The sequence below is a fragment of the Andrographis paniculata genome, unplaced genomic scaffold (genome assembly GCF_009805555.1).
Source record: "Andrographis paniculata isolate CXL003 unplaced genomic scaffold, ASM980555v1 Contig56END, whole genome shotgun sequence".
NCBI classification, from domain to species: Eukaryota; Viridiplantae; Streptophyta; class Magnoliopsida; order Lamiales; family Acanthaceae; genus Andrographis; species Andrographis paniculata.
The window spans coordinates 165,910-182,538 of record NW_026137591.1 but is presented as its reverse complement, the minus strand read 5'-3'; the positions used below and the strand labels follow the sequence as shown (position 1 = coordinate 182,538).

At 37.5% G+C, this 16,629-nt stretch overlaps 4 protein-coding genes across 7 annotated transcripts; 2 read left to right on the top strand and 2 right to left on the bottom strand.

The window, feature by feature from the left end:
- Positions 1 to 3,762: 3,762 nt before the first annotated feature.
- Positions 3,763 to 6,169, top strand: LOC127256806 (probable protein kinase At2g41970). The gene is made up of 7 exons (XM_051283013.1): positions 3,763 to 4,233; positions 4,411 to 4,661; positions 4,783 to 4,909; positions 5,015 to 5,288; positions 5,433 to 5,565; positions 5,650 to 5,736; positions 5,832 to 6,169. The coding sequence occupies exons 1-7, from the start codon at positions 4,137 to 4,139 to the stop codon at positions 5,958 to 5,960; spliced, it is 1,098 nt and encodes a 365-aa protein (XP_051138970.1). The 5' UTR covers positions 3,763 to 4,136; the 3' UTR covers positions 5,961 to 6,169.
- Positions 6,170 to 6,301: 132 nt separating this feature from the next.
- Positions 6,302 to 7,763, bottom strand: LOC127256804 (60S ribosomal protein L21-1). Its single transcript, XM_051283008.1, has 2 exons — positions 7,480 to 7,763; positions 6,302 to 6,735 (listed from the first exon to the last, which is right to left on the bottom strand). The coding sequence occupies exons 1-2, from the start codon at positions 7,714 to 7,716 to the stop codon at positions 6,478 to 6,480; spliced, it is 495 nt and encodes a 164-aa protein (XP_051138965.1). The 5' UTR covers positions 7,717 to 7,763; the 3' UTR covers positions 6,302 to 6,477.
- Positions 7,764 to 7,900: 137 nt separating this feature from the next.
- On the top strand, positions 7,901 to 11,816 carry LOC127256805 (uncharacterized). Of its 4 annotated transcripts, none has more exons than XM_051283012.1 (7): positions 7,901 to 8,135; positions 8,262 to 8,312; positions 9,843 to 9,894; positions 9,988 to 10,046; positions 10,154 to 10,199; positions 11,011 to 11,084; positions 11,320 to 11,816. In XM_051283012.1, exons 1-6 carry the CDS (start codon positions 8,010 to 8,012, stop codon positions 11,064 to 11,066), a joined length of 390 nt encoding a protein of 129 aa, XP_051138969.1. In that variant the 5' UTR covers positions 7,901 to 8,009; the 3' UTR covers positions 11,067 to 11,084; positions 11,320 to 11,816. The 4 variants fall into 4 exon arrangements, with proteins under 4 accessions (XP_051138969.1, XP_051138968.1, XP_051138967.1 ...); XM_051283010.1 differs by having other exon boundaries at positions 7,903 to 8,135; positions 10,920 to 11,084; positions 11,320 to 11,737; XM_051283011.1 differs by lacking the exon at positions 11,320 to 11,816 and having other exon boundaries at positions 11,011 to 11,295.
- A 1,833-nt stretch (positions 11,817 to 13,649) lies between these two features.
- LOC127256802 (zinc finger protein 8-like) lies at positions 13,650 to 14,717 on the bottom strand. The gene has a single exon (XM_051283004.1). The coding sequence runs from the start codon at positions 14,670 to 14,672 to the stop codon at positions 13,881 to 13,883; it is 792 nt and encodes a 263-aa protein (XP_051138961.1). The 5' UTR covers positions 14,673 to 14,717; the 3' UTR covers positions 13,650 to 13,880.
- Positions 14,718 to 16,629: the final 1,912 nt, after the last annotated feature.

The following is a 16,629-nucleotide window of genomic DNA, read 5'->3' as shown; positions in this document are numbered from 1 at the left end:
ACAAACACCGCATTGTTTATACTAATAGAATACAAAACAATTGACAATATATATGATATGATAATAATTTATACAATATACAAGAAGCACTATTATTGATTAACATATAAATATTGGATGCTAGTTAGAATTAAGTGAATTTCTGGATTGTCATGGTTGGCTTTACCGGGCCGAACAAGCGCAAGCAAGATCAAGAGGCCGTCAATCACAATCCTATCCAACCCCACATGGAATGTGTCTAATTGCAGATTATATGAATCGAGGAGACAACGTATCAATTTGTTTGTTTAGCTTAAATAAGAAGCTTCTTTGTGTTTAATTCTGTATAGTATATATACATGATCGATGATGTTGTGAGAGGGACTAAAAAGTTTTTGTATTCTTACACTCTATTTCTCAACATTCACTATACTTTTCATTACAAACAATCAAGATTGGACTCTGTATATCTCAATTAATACAAATTTTGTGCAACTCAACTCTTGATAGAATTTGAGTCAAAGTATCGTATTTGAAAAACATAGTATCACAATATCGAGTTAATTATTTCCAAATCATTTTTATATATTTGTGCAGAGATGTTTGTAGGTGAAGGCAAAATTATATATATTATTAATAAGTATTCTTTAAGTAATAATAAGCACCAAACAATTAATATTATTTCAGAGAGTGCAGATAAAAAATGAATGAAGTATTAATTAATGATATTGGATGAAGATGATGATGAGCCGCAGTTGTAGAAGCATGTGCAGATGAAAGAGGAGGAGATCCCGGCGGTGCAGACGCCATTGCCGTTGTACTGCTTGAGGCACTGAGCTTGGCACTGAGGCAACATGCATCCCTTGTTGTTCAGCACCACACTACACCTCTTTTGCGCGCTTACGCTGCCAATAGCTGCATCCATCCATTAACCATTCATTAATTCCATACCAACTAATTAATTAATCAGCATTCATTTATCAACTAATATGTAATGTATGATTATATAATTAATTAGTTTATTGCATCATCAGGGTAAGAATGAATGAATGCATGCCTGCAAAAACGAGGAAGATAACCAAGAAAAACTGCTTGTTCGCCATTGCCATATATATATATATATATATTATATGGGTACTAGTACCGTACGTATATATAATTATAACCAAGAAATGTAATGGATTGTGTTGTGGGAGGAACAAATGCAACCCACTATTTATATACTTACCTACCTCCCATAATTCATAATGCTATTGTGTGGGTAAGATTACAATAATAATAATATTATAATTATATATATTAAAATTATGTATATAGGATTCACTAGGTAGAATAATTATGGCAATCACAAGATAATTTGATTTTACCAATCAGGGGATTACATTTGAAGAAATAAACATGCAAATGGAAGGTCCTTTAATTAATTGTACAAAAAAGAAAAAGAAAAAGAAAAAAAATCACGTGAAATGTTTAAAATTATTTCAAATATAAAAAGATACATTAAAAAATAAATCAACTCTAACAATAATATATACTCTCTTCTTTTTCAACATAATTGAACTATTTTATAGCGACACAATATTTAAAAATAATAATATTTAATTAGTTAATAATAATAAATTATAATATCATTTTTTTATTTAATTAATAATGTTAATAACTTTAAAATAAAATTAATATATAAATAATTAAAAAAATTAGAATATGTATTTAAATATTTTAAAAATTATATCGCAATAAAAAAATATGCAATATCGATAACATTTTATAGAGAAAAAAATTATTAAAATACAAGTAAATAAAAAATACTTTTATTTATTTAGAATTACAATAAACTAATTTTATAAAAAGATGTGAAGTTTTAAATATATATAAAAATATTTATATAATTATATGTTATATACTTAAATTAAGTTAATTTATATTTGTTACGTATATTTTGATTTAATGAGTTTTAATTAAAATAGAAAGATGTCAGTTATTAGAAAAAATAGAAACAAGGTCAATTATTATGGGAGAAAGAGAGTATTAGTACATAATAAGTTTCTTGCGTGTTTGTTTGTGGGGTTTTCTAGTGTGTACTTTTTTAATTAAAAAAAAATATATGTTTTTCGAACAAAATTAATATATTATACACATTACTTATTTTTATATTATCTATACAATTTTCTATATTTCATATAAAAAAAATATTCATTTACTGGTTTACAAAACAAAACGCACCCTTGCAATAATTATTTGAAAAAAAAAATAATAATTATTAGTCTCTCCCTCCTTTTAACAATTTATTCATTTTTACATTTTAGTTTGTCCCATAATAAAATATCATTTGTAATTGTACTATTTACCTAACATTACAAATACTCTTCCAATTTATAATATATTATACAAATGTTACATTTACATCAAATAATACTAATAAAGTTAATTTAGTTTTTTTTTTTACTTTTATTTATACTATATCTTAACATAATACTAATATTTTTAAAATTTTATGCAAAAATTAAATGGATACATAGAAATAAGAGGAAGAAAGTATAATTTTAATATTTTTATCTTTTGTACGTTATGTATATATTAATTATCCATGTAATATATTTATAATTTATGTAAAAATTAAAGATATTTTAATATTAAAATTTAATTAATTTTGAGTTGGACAGATATAAATAATAAACGTGATAGTTTCAATTGAGGGGCATAATAAAACTTCAAAACTCATTTCATTACTCACCAATACAAAAGATTCCAAAAGTTTACCAATTATAAATTTAAAAATATGTATATTATATATAATAGAGTTTAGAAATTTCCAAGATCATGTAAGTGGTACAGAATGAACTCAAAATCTTTGTGTTTTTTAAATTTTAATAACATTATATGTAATGTACTTTCCTAATTTCCGATACTCGTAGTAGTAGTAGCAGCCATGGAATGGGTTCAGTAATTCGATTTTTTTTTAAAAAAAAAATTAAAACAATATTAATAAAGCTCAAAAATTTCAAAATTCATAATAGTTGCCATATGTCGGACTTGTAATTATGCATTTTTTAAAGTAAAAATATTATATATATATATATATAAAATAAAATTTTGGAATTTTTGAAGCCATAGTATTGGCTATAGAATAAACTTGGATTTTCTACATTTCTAATATGTTAAAAATACTCTATATAATAGCCTCGGAATTACGAAGCCTATAGCAATGGCTAAATATTGGACTTGGAACTTTGAAAGTTATTTAATTTATATTATTATAATAGTCCCAGAATTAATTTCGAAGGTATTTTTGAAACTGTACTGCTTCGACCACTGCACTTCTTCTCTTCTGCGCCTTCTTCTTCTTCTTCTTCTTCTTCTTCTTCTGCGCCTTCACTTCCACTTCCGCTAATACATGGATGGATGGATGGATGGATGGATCCTCATCGTCCCTTGCATTGCATCACTCATGAGTGTAGAATTGAATGACTCGACGAATTGATAAGAATAATAATAGCAATAATCTATGTATGTCACGCATGCAGGCGACTAATTATTTTAATTTAATTGGATGGATCGTGACCGTCCAATACAATGAACGGTAAGCAGACGACGTACGATCTGGACGCCGCTGTGTTGTATTGCATTAGCTTGTGTTGATAGGGATGGCATGGGAAGGGAAGGGAAGGGAAGCGTTGCTGCCGAGTTTCCCGCGGAACAAATCAAACAGTAGTAATTCTGAAAGAATCATCTTTCTTCTCTGATTCTGATCAATCATCTTTCTTCTCTGATCGATCATCTTCTTCGCCGGCGTCCGCCTTAATTCATTCTCCGATTCCGCGCGCACCATTCCGACGTTTCAATTTCATGCCTGTCTACCCCATCGATGCATCTCAAACCGCCCGCACTGCGTACCCTCTTTCTTTTCTGCAGCAATTGTAAATGTATGTATGAATTTCAATACTTTCAATCGATGAGGAATTCCGCAGTTAATTTAATTCTTATCTTTGAGTGCGCATTTGATTTTATCTGTAGGATGGATCGGATTTGCTTCGTCAGGCAGCTTTACAATTAAGTAATTAATTAATTGATTGAGCATACGAGTGCATGAATTAGGGCAGGCTTGGCTTCCCGAGACGATTTCATCTGATCTGATTCTTCTGTAAAATTGCGAAACGATGTCGTGTTGTGGAGGTGGAGAAGAGGATCCAGGCGCTCCTCCGCCCAGCAACTACGCTGCCCCAAAGGCCGGTAATCCATACGCAGGCGGAGGAGGTGGTGGAGGCGGAGGAGGAGGAGGAGGTATGCATCAACTCGACCTAACTTTCATCTCTATTTACATCTACCTAGTAGCACTTACCACTAACTACTTACCATCACCCAATCCAATCCAATCCAATCCAATCCAATGCATAGCATAACATGATCAATAATTGTCATTATTATTATTAGGCGGTGAAAGAGGGGAGCCGAGGAGTAGTGCGAGAAACGGACCTCCGCAGAAGGCTATGCCCATTGAGAAACCAGCACTGTCGTTGGACGAGCTCAACAGATTGACAGATAACTTTGGACCAAAGTCGCTGCTAGGAGAAGGATCCTACGGTCGAGTCTTCTATGCTAAATTGAAAGATGGAACCCCAGCAGCAGTCAAGAAGCTAGACACAACTTCGTCCTCTGAGCCAGACTCTGATTTTACATCACAGGTTACAATGAGCACCAACGCATCCTATCCTAAATCGTTTGTTTCTCTCCTGTTCACTAACCGTAATAATTTTGTAACCGCACATCCATCTGGCATCTGTTCTCGTACATATACGTACACAGCTCTCCGTGGTTTCAAGGCTTAAGAATGAAAATTTTGTGGAGTTGCTCGGGTACTGCTTGGAAGCAAACAACAGGATTTTGGTGTATGAGTACGCCGCAATGGGGACCTTACACGATGTCTTACATGGTGACATTATCTAGAATCGCAAATGACACTGATTTCTTGTGTCAGATTATATATATGACTATCCTTCATTCAGTCAGTAACCAGGGTGAGGGATTCATGCTGCAGGGCGGAAGGGGGTGCAAGGGGCTGAACCTGGTCCAGTTCTTACCTGGATTCAAAGGGTGAAGATCGCCCACGGAGCTGCAAAGGGCCTTGAATTTCTGCACGAGAAGTGCCAGCCTTCGATTGTCCACCGTGATGTCAGATCCAGCAATGTGCTGCTCTTTGATGATTTTGTTGCCAAAGTTGCCGATTTTTGCATCACAAACCAGGCTTCTGATACGGCAGCTCGGCTGCACTCCACCAGGGTCCTTGGAACATTTGGCTATCATGCTCCAGAGTGAGTGAGTTAGTTACTTGGTTGATATTTCCTTGATATTCCTGTGCTGATTAAGAAACACACAGTCACCACCCACAATAGCATGGCCAGAATGAATGTGGATGTTTGTTGTGATGGTGATGGATGCTTGCATGCATTCTTTAGGTACGCCATGACTGGGCAGATAACTCAGAAGAGTGACGTGTACAGCTTTGGAGTGGTTCTTTTAGAACTGCTGACAGGGAGAAAACCAGTGGACCATACCATGCCCAAAGGCCAGCAGAGCCTTGTCACTTGGGTGAGTTCCCGTTTATTTGTTTCCGGGTGATTTGTTCAAGTCAACAGCCTGTCCAAATGTCTCAGAGTTAATTTACTTATCCAGGCTACACCACGGTTGAGTGAAGATAAAGTGAAGCAATGTGTAGATCCCAAGCTTAACGAAGATTATCCACCCAAGGCCATTGCTAAGGTGCGCTAAATCAAAATAAAAACTAATAGGTCTATTGGTAAACAAAGCATGTACATTATTCACATACCATATTGCCGGTGTTTCCATTCTTTCAGATGGCTGCGGTGGCAGCCTTGTGCGTGCAATATGAAGCAGACTTCAGGCCAAACATGACCATCGTGGTTAAAGCTTTGCAGCCACTTCTAAATGCTAAACCAGCGGCAGCCACTGATTCTACTGCTTAGGTTGGGCGGGCACAGATAGGGGCAGGGCTGTTGTTAGCACCAGCAAAGCAAGCATGTAAGTAAATGTCACATAACATGTATAAATGCATCCCCACTTATGCTTGTTTCATCCACCTTATATTGCTTAGGCAAGATATTGTACAGAGGAACCAACCAAGTTTTAAAGCTTTTCCACAAAACAGTGCAATTGCTGCTGTATCACAGCGAAGAGAGAATACCTCCCTGATTGTCAGCTTTACCAATATTGTGCCTTATTCGCATCATAGCATTTGTTCTTAGTTTGACAATGTCTAGAACAGAGTTAAACATAAAAGAGATCTCCACTCGGGAAAGGCTCGCTATAGTTCTGAAACATTCTAATAATATCAAATTCTACCACAAAATGGTTATTAAATAGCTGCAAAATCTCCCCTCTACCAGGCCAGGTAAAGAAGATTAAAAAATTGTCTCCAGTGCAACAATATTAAAAACAATAAAAGAAAAGCCCCAAATGAATAGATTTGTTTGGCACCATGAATCAGTAACCACCCTTGAGGTCATTGACGACATCGTATGGGATGGGAGTGACAGTTTCCAGAGACATCCCTTCAACCATGAAGCCAGGCTTAGGTCCCTCTGGCTGCCTCTTGGTGCTTATAATTTCCCCTCGCGACTTTGCTTCGGCCTTCAATTGGTCATTCTTTCTCACCCTCACAAGAAAATCCTCGTGGCATCTCGATGGCTGAACATGCTCGATGCGAACATGAATCCTCTTCTTTATGATCCTATTACCAACCTGCACTCATGATATTAGCTTCAATTAAACAATATTTGGGAACCCATTTACAGCTATAAATTCAGACTTATAAAAACAACCAGTATCACATTATACAGGGTAACACAACACGGTACTGATTGATTATATGAAAGTTTATTGCATCATAGAAATTGAAACAAAGACAGACATGATTGTTTCTGAACAATAAAAAGAGTTGGTAAAATTTAGAAGCAAACAATCATAATGCATGTCAGCTTCCAGATTGGGAGAAGTCAATAGTTTGAAGCTATGTGGGAGCCATGAACGCTCCCAATGCTCACATTTAAGCTTCCACATCAAACATGTTCGTAATTAAAAAGCTGGACCAATGTCTTCAAAGTTCTAAACGAAACAAAATCAAGACCGTGCATAAACAATGCATACAATCACTTGCAGAATCCATTCCAGATCATTAAAAACAATCCTCTCCACCAGTATCACAAATTTGCGTTAACCACGAATCGTCAATAACAAAACCGCGAAGGAGAAAAGTAACCCCATCTCTAGCTATGGTTCTTGAGACGAGATATATATTTTCAAAAACTACAACTGTAGGCCATGCATTCTCTGGGTATGGGACTTAAGGAAGGAGGACAACGAATCGCAAAGTAGTGAGTCCGGAGAAGGGAAATTCACAAGGAGTAAATCTAATCAATTGTACACCAACTCTAATTGAATAAATGACGATAGAACACACGATGTGCAAGAAGAGCAGCCTTGTACCTGCTTGTTCATCTCGACGCCGACAGCACGCTTAGTTACGTTCCAGACTCTACCAGTGCGGCCATGGTAAAACTTGTGAGGCATTCCTTTGTGAATAGAGCCGTTAACCTTGATATCCACATAATCTCCAACCTTGTAGACTCGAAGGTAGGTGGAGAGATGAGTCGGACCCTTCTTCCTGAATGGCCGAGCGAAAAGATCCCTCGTGCGCGCTCTCACACCGTGCCCCGCCGGCATTGCGTCGTTCTTTTTTTAGCCTGCGAAGTGTGCTAGGGTTTCAGCGACGGAGTGGATATATAGAAAAGGGAAGGGGAAGCTGCGACCATGGGCTTTAGGATAAGCCAGCCCACACTCTTACTGGGCCCAGATTTATGGGCTCAATAAGGGGATCCAGCCCAACTACATTTCAGCAGATGCAAAATGCAGGGGCAAGGCGGGCGAGAACTAGAACGAGAACGAGAACGTAAAGCTCCCTCTGCCTGCAATGAGCGAATCCACACATTTGGAATTGGAGCTGTAACTGGAAGCATATGGGGACTCGAGAAGTGTATCAGGAGAAGCTTCGGAGGGGGAATCTGCATCACGATCCCACTATCAGACCGGGCCTCGGCTCTGCCCGCTGCCCCCGTTGTCTTTCTCTCTTAAATCCTACGGAAGTTCGTGCATCCTCTGCAGTCAAATTATGAACATCACCTATTTGATCTCATCTCATCTGATTATTTATTCATCTTTTTTTCTGTATATCTATCTATATATATATATTGTTGAATTTTGTGAAACAGGCTAATTCGGAATGGAAAATAACCCCAGTTCTGCACGATGCCACTTCTGTGGTAGGTGGTCTGCTTCTTAGAATTTTATTAGAGCTCTGCGATTGCCTTTGCTTCTCCAATTACTAGCAGCAATTATCAGGCGTCTAGCTTAGCGGTGTCCTGTTTATCAACTATGTCTTATTTTTATTTTATTTTTGATCGGCATCAACTATGTCTTCTTCATTGCAGAATGCTTTGGTTTATCTTAATGGATTCTGCTAATTCTCTAGTTATCTTTGTGGTAGCCTATTCGTGGTTATGTTTTTGGTTGGATCTTTTAGCAGCATTTAGATACACATTATGGTATAAAGCTCTTGGGATATCTAAATGCTGTAGAAAGAAAAAGATAATTCATATACAAAGGTTTTCAGATCCCTGGAGACGTAATCACTTTTTAACTGTGTCGTTCAGCTGCTAGTCCGAATCCTTATACTATAAGCACTGGCTACGAGGATCTATCCAGAAACAAAACCTTTGAAAAGAATTACATGGAGTGTTCATCGATGTTGCTCAATAGCTCCCCTTTCATCATGGCCTCTAACTTGTCTTTTGGACTTACCTTAACTTCATATGTATATGATTTGGTGGAGGTTTACTGTGTGAACACGTCACCATAGTGTTAAGCACTTTATTTCCCAAAAAAAAAAAAAAAAACACCTTATTTCCCAACGAATGGCTACACTTTCTTATCACTGTTGGACAGCTAGATTCTTGAAATTTACTTTCATTATTTACTACGAGCAAGGACAAGTGAACTCCGCCATCAACTCGTTGTTCCAAGAGGATGGTGAAGCAATTCTCATTGCCATAACTCACTCGTTGTAGTGTTTTAGCATCGGCCTCTATTTGTTGCTTCAAAGATTAACTGAGTTTCCAGATTTCTGCCTTTTAGACAAGACCCTTCAAAGTGAAGGAGAATTTATAGGTCAGTTGGTGGAACTACCTGAGTAGACACCTCCACCTCTAAAGGAGCCGTCCAGTCCACTGCACCATGTCTACGCTTGAATAACAAGCAGCCTCCTCTCACTTTAGTCTAGTTGAGGCCCTAGAATAACAGTTGTTTTTTTCTATGTAATATTTTATTTAATTTTGGGTACCTCACATTTACTCCTTTTTGCAAGTCGGACCTATTTCTATGTAAAACATCATTTGGGTTAGTGAGAGATGGATCAATGATTTATCTAGAGTCTGAAGGCTACAGTATTGGACACGGTAGTTCCCTATCGGCCTTTTTTGTTTGCTCTTTTTAACTAAGCTCTTATTTCAATCATCTTCAGTGTTGATTGCCTGTGTTTAGCATGAAGGTTGTGGTCATTTTCTATATAAATATATATATAGATATAAATTATATTCAGGGTAATAAAAAAGTGCATTCATGTATGAGCTCTCTTATAACCCGCCCAAGTAATGTTGTAGTGAGTTAATAGATGGTTTTGTTTGTTTCCTGTTAGAAAACTGTAATCCAACTTTTCTTAAAGACCTCAAAATCAAGTTCCTTGAACAGCATGACGATACACTCCTGATACCCATTACTTTCATATTATCAAATAGGCTGGCACTGGGATTGGTGGAATGCTTAGTGCAGTTCATGGTTTCAACACAGGTATGACAATGATTGTCTTGCTCTGAATTCTCTTTCATATTTCATGTTTTTTGTTCAATATTTTTATATTTAATGTTGCAAACATTCATTCAGGAATTCCGTATGTCCAAAAGCATGTGAAAGGGCCAAAGTGGCTTCCTTTTGCCATTGGGGTATGACCAGGCTAGATCTGTTTCAACCCTCTTCTTGATGTCTTTAAATCTTCATTCAACACTTTTCTTTATCATATTTGTGATTTTTCCCCTTTTCACTTTGGCAGCTTCCTGCCCTACTGATGTTTTCTTCAGCTAGTGCTGCTTTTGGAGGTCTGCCCATCCTTTATTGTGCTCAACTATTCTAGAAAGTAGACATCTTTGTGTGGCATAAACTCAAGAAGTCGCAATTCATCATGTTCTGCATGTTTTATATAATGTTCTACGTGTTTGTGTTAATGACTACTTTGTACAGAATGGAAGGTTGTCACGGGAACATGACATGAAATAATCTATGTAACATTTTGCTTTTCATAAAAATTATCCTTCTGTTGAAGGTGGGAATTACCATTTGAGATGTAGCATGTAAGATGAATTTGTTTTATTGCTTTTCCTGAGTTATTATGGTCATAGATTCTTCTTGAAAATGAGAAATTATCTATTTAATATTGTGTTTTGCATGAAAGATCGACCTTTTGTTGAATAGAGGGATTACCATTTGAGATGTAGCATGCAGGATGTATTGGTTTTATTGCTTTCTGTGAGCTATTTTTGTGATTAGATCAGATCTTTTAGACTTTCATCCCTAGTCTCTAGTTCCATAAATGCTTCACATTGCAGGCATTTATTGAGGGACATCTAATGTTCCTATGATAAACAAATTACTTACAGAATATTATTTAACTTTTTTTTGACTTGAAGAAACTTAAAACTTATGTGTTTTTAGGCAGAACTACTCGAATTCTTACCTTTCTGGATGTGCATTTTCTTGAAAATTAGCCTCTCTTTCAGTGCCTAAGTTGCTTTTTTTTTTTTTAATAATTAAATTTACAGGTTATGCTCTTCCAATGTTCATGCAACTTACTGTGACATCCTACTATGCTGCTTCAAGTGCATCTCATTATGGAATTTCATTGCTCACCAGACATGTCGAAGAGACTCATGCTACCAGAATTCAACAAAAGGAGCTTAGATGATTAAACTACTTGTTTCACTTATGTAAGGAACCTCAAAATTATTAGATTCATAATCTTGACAATGTGTTTTCTTCCTTGTTTGTAAGAATTTCAGTGTGCTTGTAACAAGTGTCAGTTGTTATATATGGGAGGACATGCAGATGATTTCACATTGTGATTGAACAAAATTCACTCAAGAACAAGTTCTGGAATGCAGTTTGAATAAAAATGATGCTTCCGTGCTTGTTTGAATAGTCCGCCATTTTGTTTTTTCACAGGCAATGGCCAGTGGCCACCCACTATATACAAGGTCTGGTACTCCGTACTCATGTAAAAAGTGATTTCTATCAATCAAATGCTAGCATTATTTTAGCTGGATGGATGGAAGCATTCAAGTGGGTCATCAAGGTACACGACCTGGGGCTTGCGCAGAGATTGGAGATCTATTAGTTTTTACTCATTATACATGTCCTTGCTATTTGATGGGGATGTGTGAATAATCATGTCTGGAGATCAATTAACCTTGATATTTGATAGGGATGTATGAATAATCATATGTCGGGGGATCAATTTGTTTAGTAAATTAGTTCACCTAAACTGACCCTGAAATGAAATTCACCAAGTTAGGATGTGGATGTTGACTATGATATGATATGATATGATGGTCCAGTTATTCATTGTTGAACACTAGATGATACATACATACAGGTGGTACCAGCACAGTTGTGTGGTGGCAGTGAGCAGTATCAGAATCTCTCCTTGTCGCGTTCGCGTACATTTTGATTGACTGTATGTGGTACATGTACTCACCTAAGAGTTGCGACCATCAGTAAAAAATGAAAAATAAAAGCAGGTGTATTGTAGTGTGTCTTGCCCTTCCATCTTAATGAATGATCTAATTCAAATTTTGTTCTCTTTCATGGAAGTAACAGGTGCCTGGCTGTCTGCGCATGTTAGCATGAAAGCGCTGTTCAAACTGTCAACCTCGTTTGCAAGCTTTATAGGGATGTGGGCCGATGTAACTTGAATTCCATTGTTGTGTGTTCTTGGAGGTGTGGTCCTAAGTTGCACAATGAAGGTACGCTTCATGTGTCTTTGTTCTGTTCCTCGGCCCTTTCATATGTCAACTTTTCTGTACATTTGTTTGTGTAGGTATACTCAGTAGTCCCCACCCATGTATTAATTGGTGGGCCTCCAGATAGTTGGCCTGTAATGTCGCCATGACAGTAATATGGTATGGCAGTACCTCTGGTCTGAGATTTAATTCTTGTACTCTGTTGTGAGATATATATATTACTGGAGATTTTAATGACTCACTAAATGCAGTTACCCCCCCTCCCTCCCCATCTGACCACACACAGACTTACCTAGAGATCTTTTCTTTCACATGAAACCCAATTCCTGTGCTGCCTAAATAGATCTGTGATGATGATTGGTATATGGCTGTGGTTGTCATTGTCGCTGTTTACAATTACATGCTATTGTCTGTGTGTATGTGCGGGTGGGTGGGGGGTGTAATTGGCTGCAACAAATGGGATATCATAACATGTTGCAGTTATGTTGTGGAAGCAGTGCAGCCAGTCATTCTGAGTACTAAAATAATGTGGCTCCAATCTAACTAGTGGACGTTACAGAATCATTAGGGGTGAATCATGGTATTTTCTGGACTTTTAATCGCAGATTCTCATCGTTGGATATTCCTTTCCTGGTGCCTGTTTGGTAATGTCATCACTGTACTTGTCAGTCAACTTGTATACAGTTAATTAGTTGATGTATTGATTAAAGCTAGCTAGCTACGAGTTGATCCAACAGCTTGCCTAAAAATGATTGAATCGAAGCTACCCTTTTCTTATGCATAGAATGATGCACGTTAGTTACAGTCTAAGCTTGATTTTGAGGAAATAGGTGGGTAGGTAGACAGGTAGGTAGGTAGCAATGGGGGCGGGTCCATAGGGACTATATTTACTATGAAACGTAGAAGTAGTAGAGGTAGAGGTAGAGGTAGAGGTACAGCAGCAGCTGCAAGTGGACTCAAGAATGCCGCCTTAGCTTTCAATGCCATGTGGCGATGGTCATGTTTCTCTCCAAATCTTCTAACTAGATTTGCCTTTTACATCATTTGAAGTTGGACAGCTACTAATCTATGCAATCAATAACAAAAATCTCTTCTCCCAATTAAAGCTGATGATGACCTTGTAGAAATTTAAATTTGTGACCCAGTAAGGGCAAAAGAGTGTTCATAATGATTTTTGTAATCACAAGCAAGGATGTGCAGTATAATTATTGATGCTAAAGATTGATGTATGTGCTGTTAGCTATATATATATATTTATATTTTTATTAATTACCTGAAACTGCCCAGATGCTTTCCTATTTCTTGCCTGTTATTTAATGTTCTGCCTTTCCTTGTTTTTACTTTTAACAGCGAATCAACACCCCCCTCCCTTTTCTGCAGCAGTCATACTAGCATTTATTCTATAGAATACAAGTGGGAAGACTTGCTTTTCTGAATGTGAAAACTTGGAAAATACAAAGCCTCCCTTGTGAATATGCAGATAAAAAGTTGCTTCTACTCTTGGAAAAAGGGTAACAGAAAACACAAACATGCTAATCATTAAGTAGGTTGCATATATAACTCTAAGGTCGATCAAAAGACAACTGAGAATTGAACTAATTGGAAGTGAGGCTCATCAAATCATTTTACTCATGCAATAACAAGCATTACTCCTTGAAATTCCTCATATTAATCAGCAATGAAGTCCCAAGAAAATATTCAACTGACAACTCTCTGTGCTTGGAAAGATATATTGTTATGAGTCCATCCATCCATATACTTGATTCATAGATGCAAATCCAAACTCACGTGATTCTGCATGCCACTCTTTGATTCATAACTGAACCGACTCTGGGGGGTTAGAAGACTTGTACTATTTCTTATTGCTGGAATTGGCTTAATGCAGTCATCCTTGGAAGTGAACGTTGGAATCTGCTGGTGCATTGTTTCTGAAGCAAATGCTGATGAACTTTGAGAAAGTGGAATTCTCCGCAAAGTCAAGGGGCTCCCATTTATAGGCTGGGGATGATGATGATGAAACTGATGAATGCTATACGAGTTATGGGTTGCATAAAATTTGGCACCGGCGTTAGCACTGTAAGGGGTGCTGCTGGGATTCCAAGAATGATGATAAGCCATAGGAAGAGATGGCACTGATGATCCGTGGCGGCCATAATTTACTAGGCTGTAAACATGCGAATCAGACAAGTTTGCATGCATCATTTCAGACTGTAAATGTGCACGCTTTGCGTGTTGTCGCTCCCTCTTGTGGGCATTTTGATGGCCACCAAGTGCTTGAGATGTAGGGAAGTTCCTGCAGCAGTAGTGGCATTCGAATTTCCTGCTCCTCATCTCTGTATTATCGCTACGGGCCATTCCTTTGGTTGCTTCTCCTTCTGCAGAGTGATCTGAGTGGTCATCCGTGGTAGTATTTTTACCTCCGAATTCTTTGCCGAAAAGCCTAATGGCGCCGCTCTTGTCTTTACCCTGTGGTGCAGGTCGGATAAAGGGCAGCTGAGAGAAGGACTCGACGTCCATGAAGTCACGGGTTTCTCTGATCTCACTACTCTTGTCCATGGAAGTAAAAACTAAAGGTTAGTCCCCCCCCCACCCCCCCACCCTTGTTGATTTCTTCAAGAAAATATCATTGAAGGGAGAAATATGTATTGGTATGTGATGGGTGGATTATGTTCTTCGATAAGGGGGTTGAAGGAATGAAAGGTGGATTTTATTCTTGGGGGGAGGTCATGGTGAAGGAATAGAGGGTGCGTGGGACCTAACATGAAGTGGTCAAACATCCATGGTTTTAAGCTATATGCTCTTTTAATTTGATGAGTGAAGGGACATGAGGTCCCCCCTAGTTGATGTTAATATGATAGATGAATGGAATATTGTCGTTAATTATTAGTAGAACTCTTCTTGTCTTAGCTAAGCTAGCTTGCTTTCAATCAAGGTATACATACATACATACACACATTATATGCTTTAGCTTTCAAATTGCATTGACGCTGATTAATGTTAATGACGTGTTTTGGAGTTTATTGGTGCCCGTACGTGTGGTTGATTGATGGAGACGACAATATTAATCAAGAAGAGATGGCAATGATCATGAAAGAAAATCAGGAGTGAATCCATATATATGTGTGTGTCTGTGTGTCAATGGAGCCTGTCATTATAGTCATATTGTCTGATAATCTGATATACTTTGAGTGTCGCATGACCATTTGCTGGCTAGCTCTTCCTCACTCTGACGTTAAGTTAAGTTAAGTTCAATTATTCAAAGTATGTCATGTTCTTGTTTTTAGATTTCTTTGACGTGTGTAGCCAGCCAGAGTTTTAAGCATGTATGTACGCAGGTAACTAATAAATTTAAGAAGAGCTTGAAAAGAATGAAGATAAGACATTGATGAGAAGCAGCTTGCAACTTGGTGCTGTCACTTTTCATATCCCTATTGATAATTAAATGCAGCATTGATGTTGCCCTAAGTTGAGCAGTTAATCATATGTGGAGAGAGGGAGAGAGAGAGAAGATTGGGTGGGTGATGGGAAATTGGGAATGGTGGTGAGGACCAGCTAGGAATAATAAGTACCTGTTGCTGCTGCTTCTTAATTGATACTTGGCTTGTTATGATCAGTATTTCTTGGAGCCATTATTATATATACATGGTGGTGGTCCTTCAAAAGGTATGTCTTTTTCTGATAACATGGGAACTTGCATTCGCTACTCTTCGGGTGTGCTCTGAGTGGCAAGTCATGCTAACTGAATCATATGTGGAAGAAAAGACCTGGAGGCGTTGGGGTTTAAATCCACGATCTCAGGGTCACGAGTCCTTCCCCACGCTGCCAGACCATTCTTTACGAGACACATATGCATCTATTCTTATTACTACAAGAAGGAAATATACACATGTACGTAGATAGATAGGCATATATTAATAGCTAATCAAACATGCTAGTACCCCCCCTTGAAACTTTCTCCACATGCATCAAGCATAAATATCCATACATTAGGGTCCGCATGCATGCAGTTACATTGATTTGAATCAGCAAGTGCATTGCTGGTAGTTATTGTGGAGAAAAATGCAAGTGTGCAATTTGGGTAGAGAGTGAGTATCTGTAGCTACGAAAGAAGGGGTGTGTATGTATGTATGCAGCAATATGCATGTGGGGTGCATTGAACCTGGCACAGGTTGTTGATTCTTTATTTGGAATGGCATTCATAGGCATAGATAGGCAGGCTGGTGCCAGCGCGATGTTATGCAGTTTAATTTGTTGTGTTTCCTTATTTGGTGCAATGCAATCATTTAAATAAGAGGGAGCACAGGAGAGTGTTGTGCTGTCTGTATAGTTTAGTAACTATAGCATAGTACACAGTAGAGTACAGTCAATAGTGTATATGATAGCAGTGCAGTGCAGTGCAGTGCAGTGCAGACATTCATCCCTCCCTCGCTAGCTCCATTGTTCTTTATTTAGGAACTCCTTTTATGTGTACAATACTAGTATAAGTGGAAGCGGAAGAGGAAGAGGAAGAGGA

Coding starts and splice junctions, on each gene's coding strand:
- LOC127256802 (XM_051283004.1), bottom strand. CDS start 14,672: ATGGACAAGAGTAGTGAGATCAGAGAAACCCGTGACTTCATGGACGTC.
- LOC127256805 (XM_051283010.1), top strand. CDS start 8,010: ATGGGGACTCGAGAAGTGTATCAGGAGAAGCTTCGGAGGGGGAATCTG. Junction 8,313..9,842: donor TGCACGATGCCACTTCTGTG/GTAGGTGGTCTG, acceptor ATTATCAAATAG/GCTGGCACTGGGATTGGTGG. Junction 10,200..10,919: donor AGCTAGTGCTGCTTTTGGAG/GTCTGCCCATCC, acceptor TTAAATTTACAG/GTTATGCTCTTCCAATGTTC.
- LOC127256804 (XM_051283008.1), bottom strand. CDS start 7,716: ATGCCGGCGGGGCACGGTGTGAGAGCGCGCACGAGGGATCTTTTCGCT. Junction 6,736..7,479: donor GCGTCGAGATGAACAAGCAG/GTACAAGGCTGC, acceptor TCATGAGTGCAG/GTTGGTAATAGGATCATAAA.
- LOC127256806 (XM_051283013.1), top strand. CDS start 4,137: ATGTCGTGTTGTGGAGGTGGAGAAGAGGATCCAGGCGCTCCTCCGCCC. Junction 4,662..4,782: donor ACTCTGATTTTACATCACAG/GTTACAATGAGC, acceptor ATACGTACACAG/CTCTCCGTGGTTTCAAGGCT. Junction 5,566..5,649: donor AGCAGAGCCTTGTCACTTGG/GTGAGTTCCCGT, acceptor TTACTTATCCAG/GCTACACCACGGTTGAGTGA.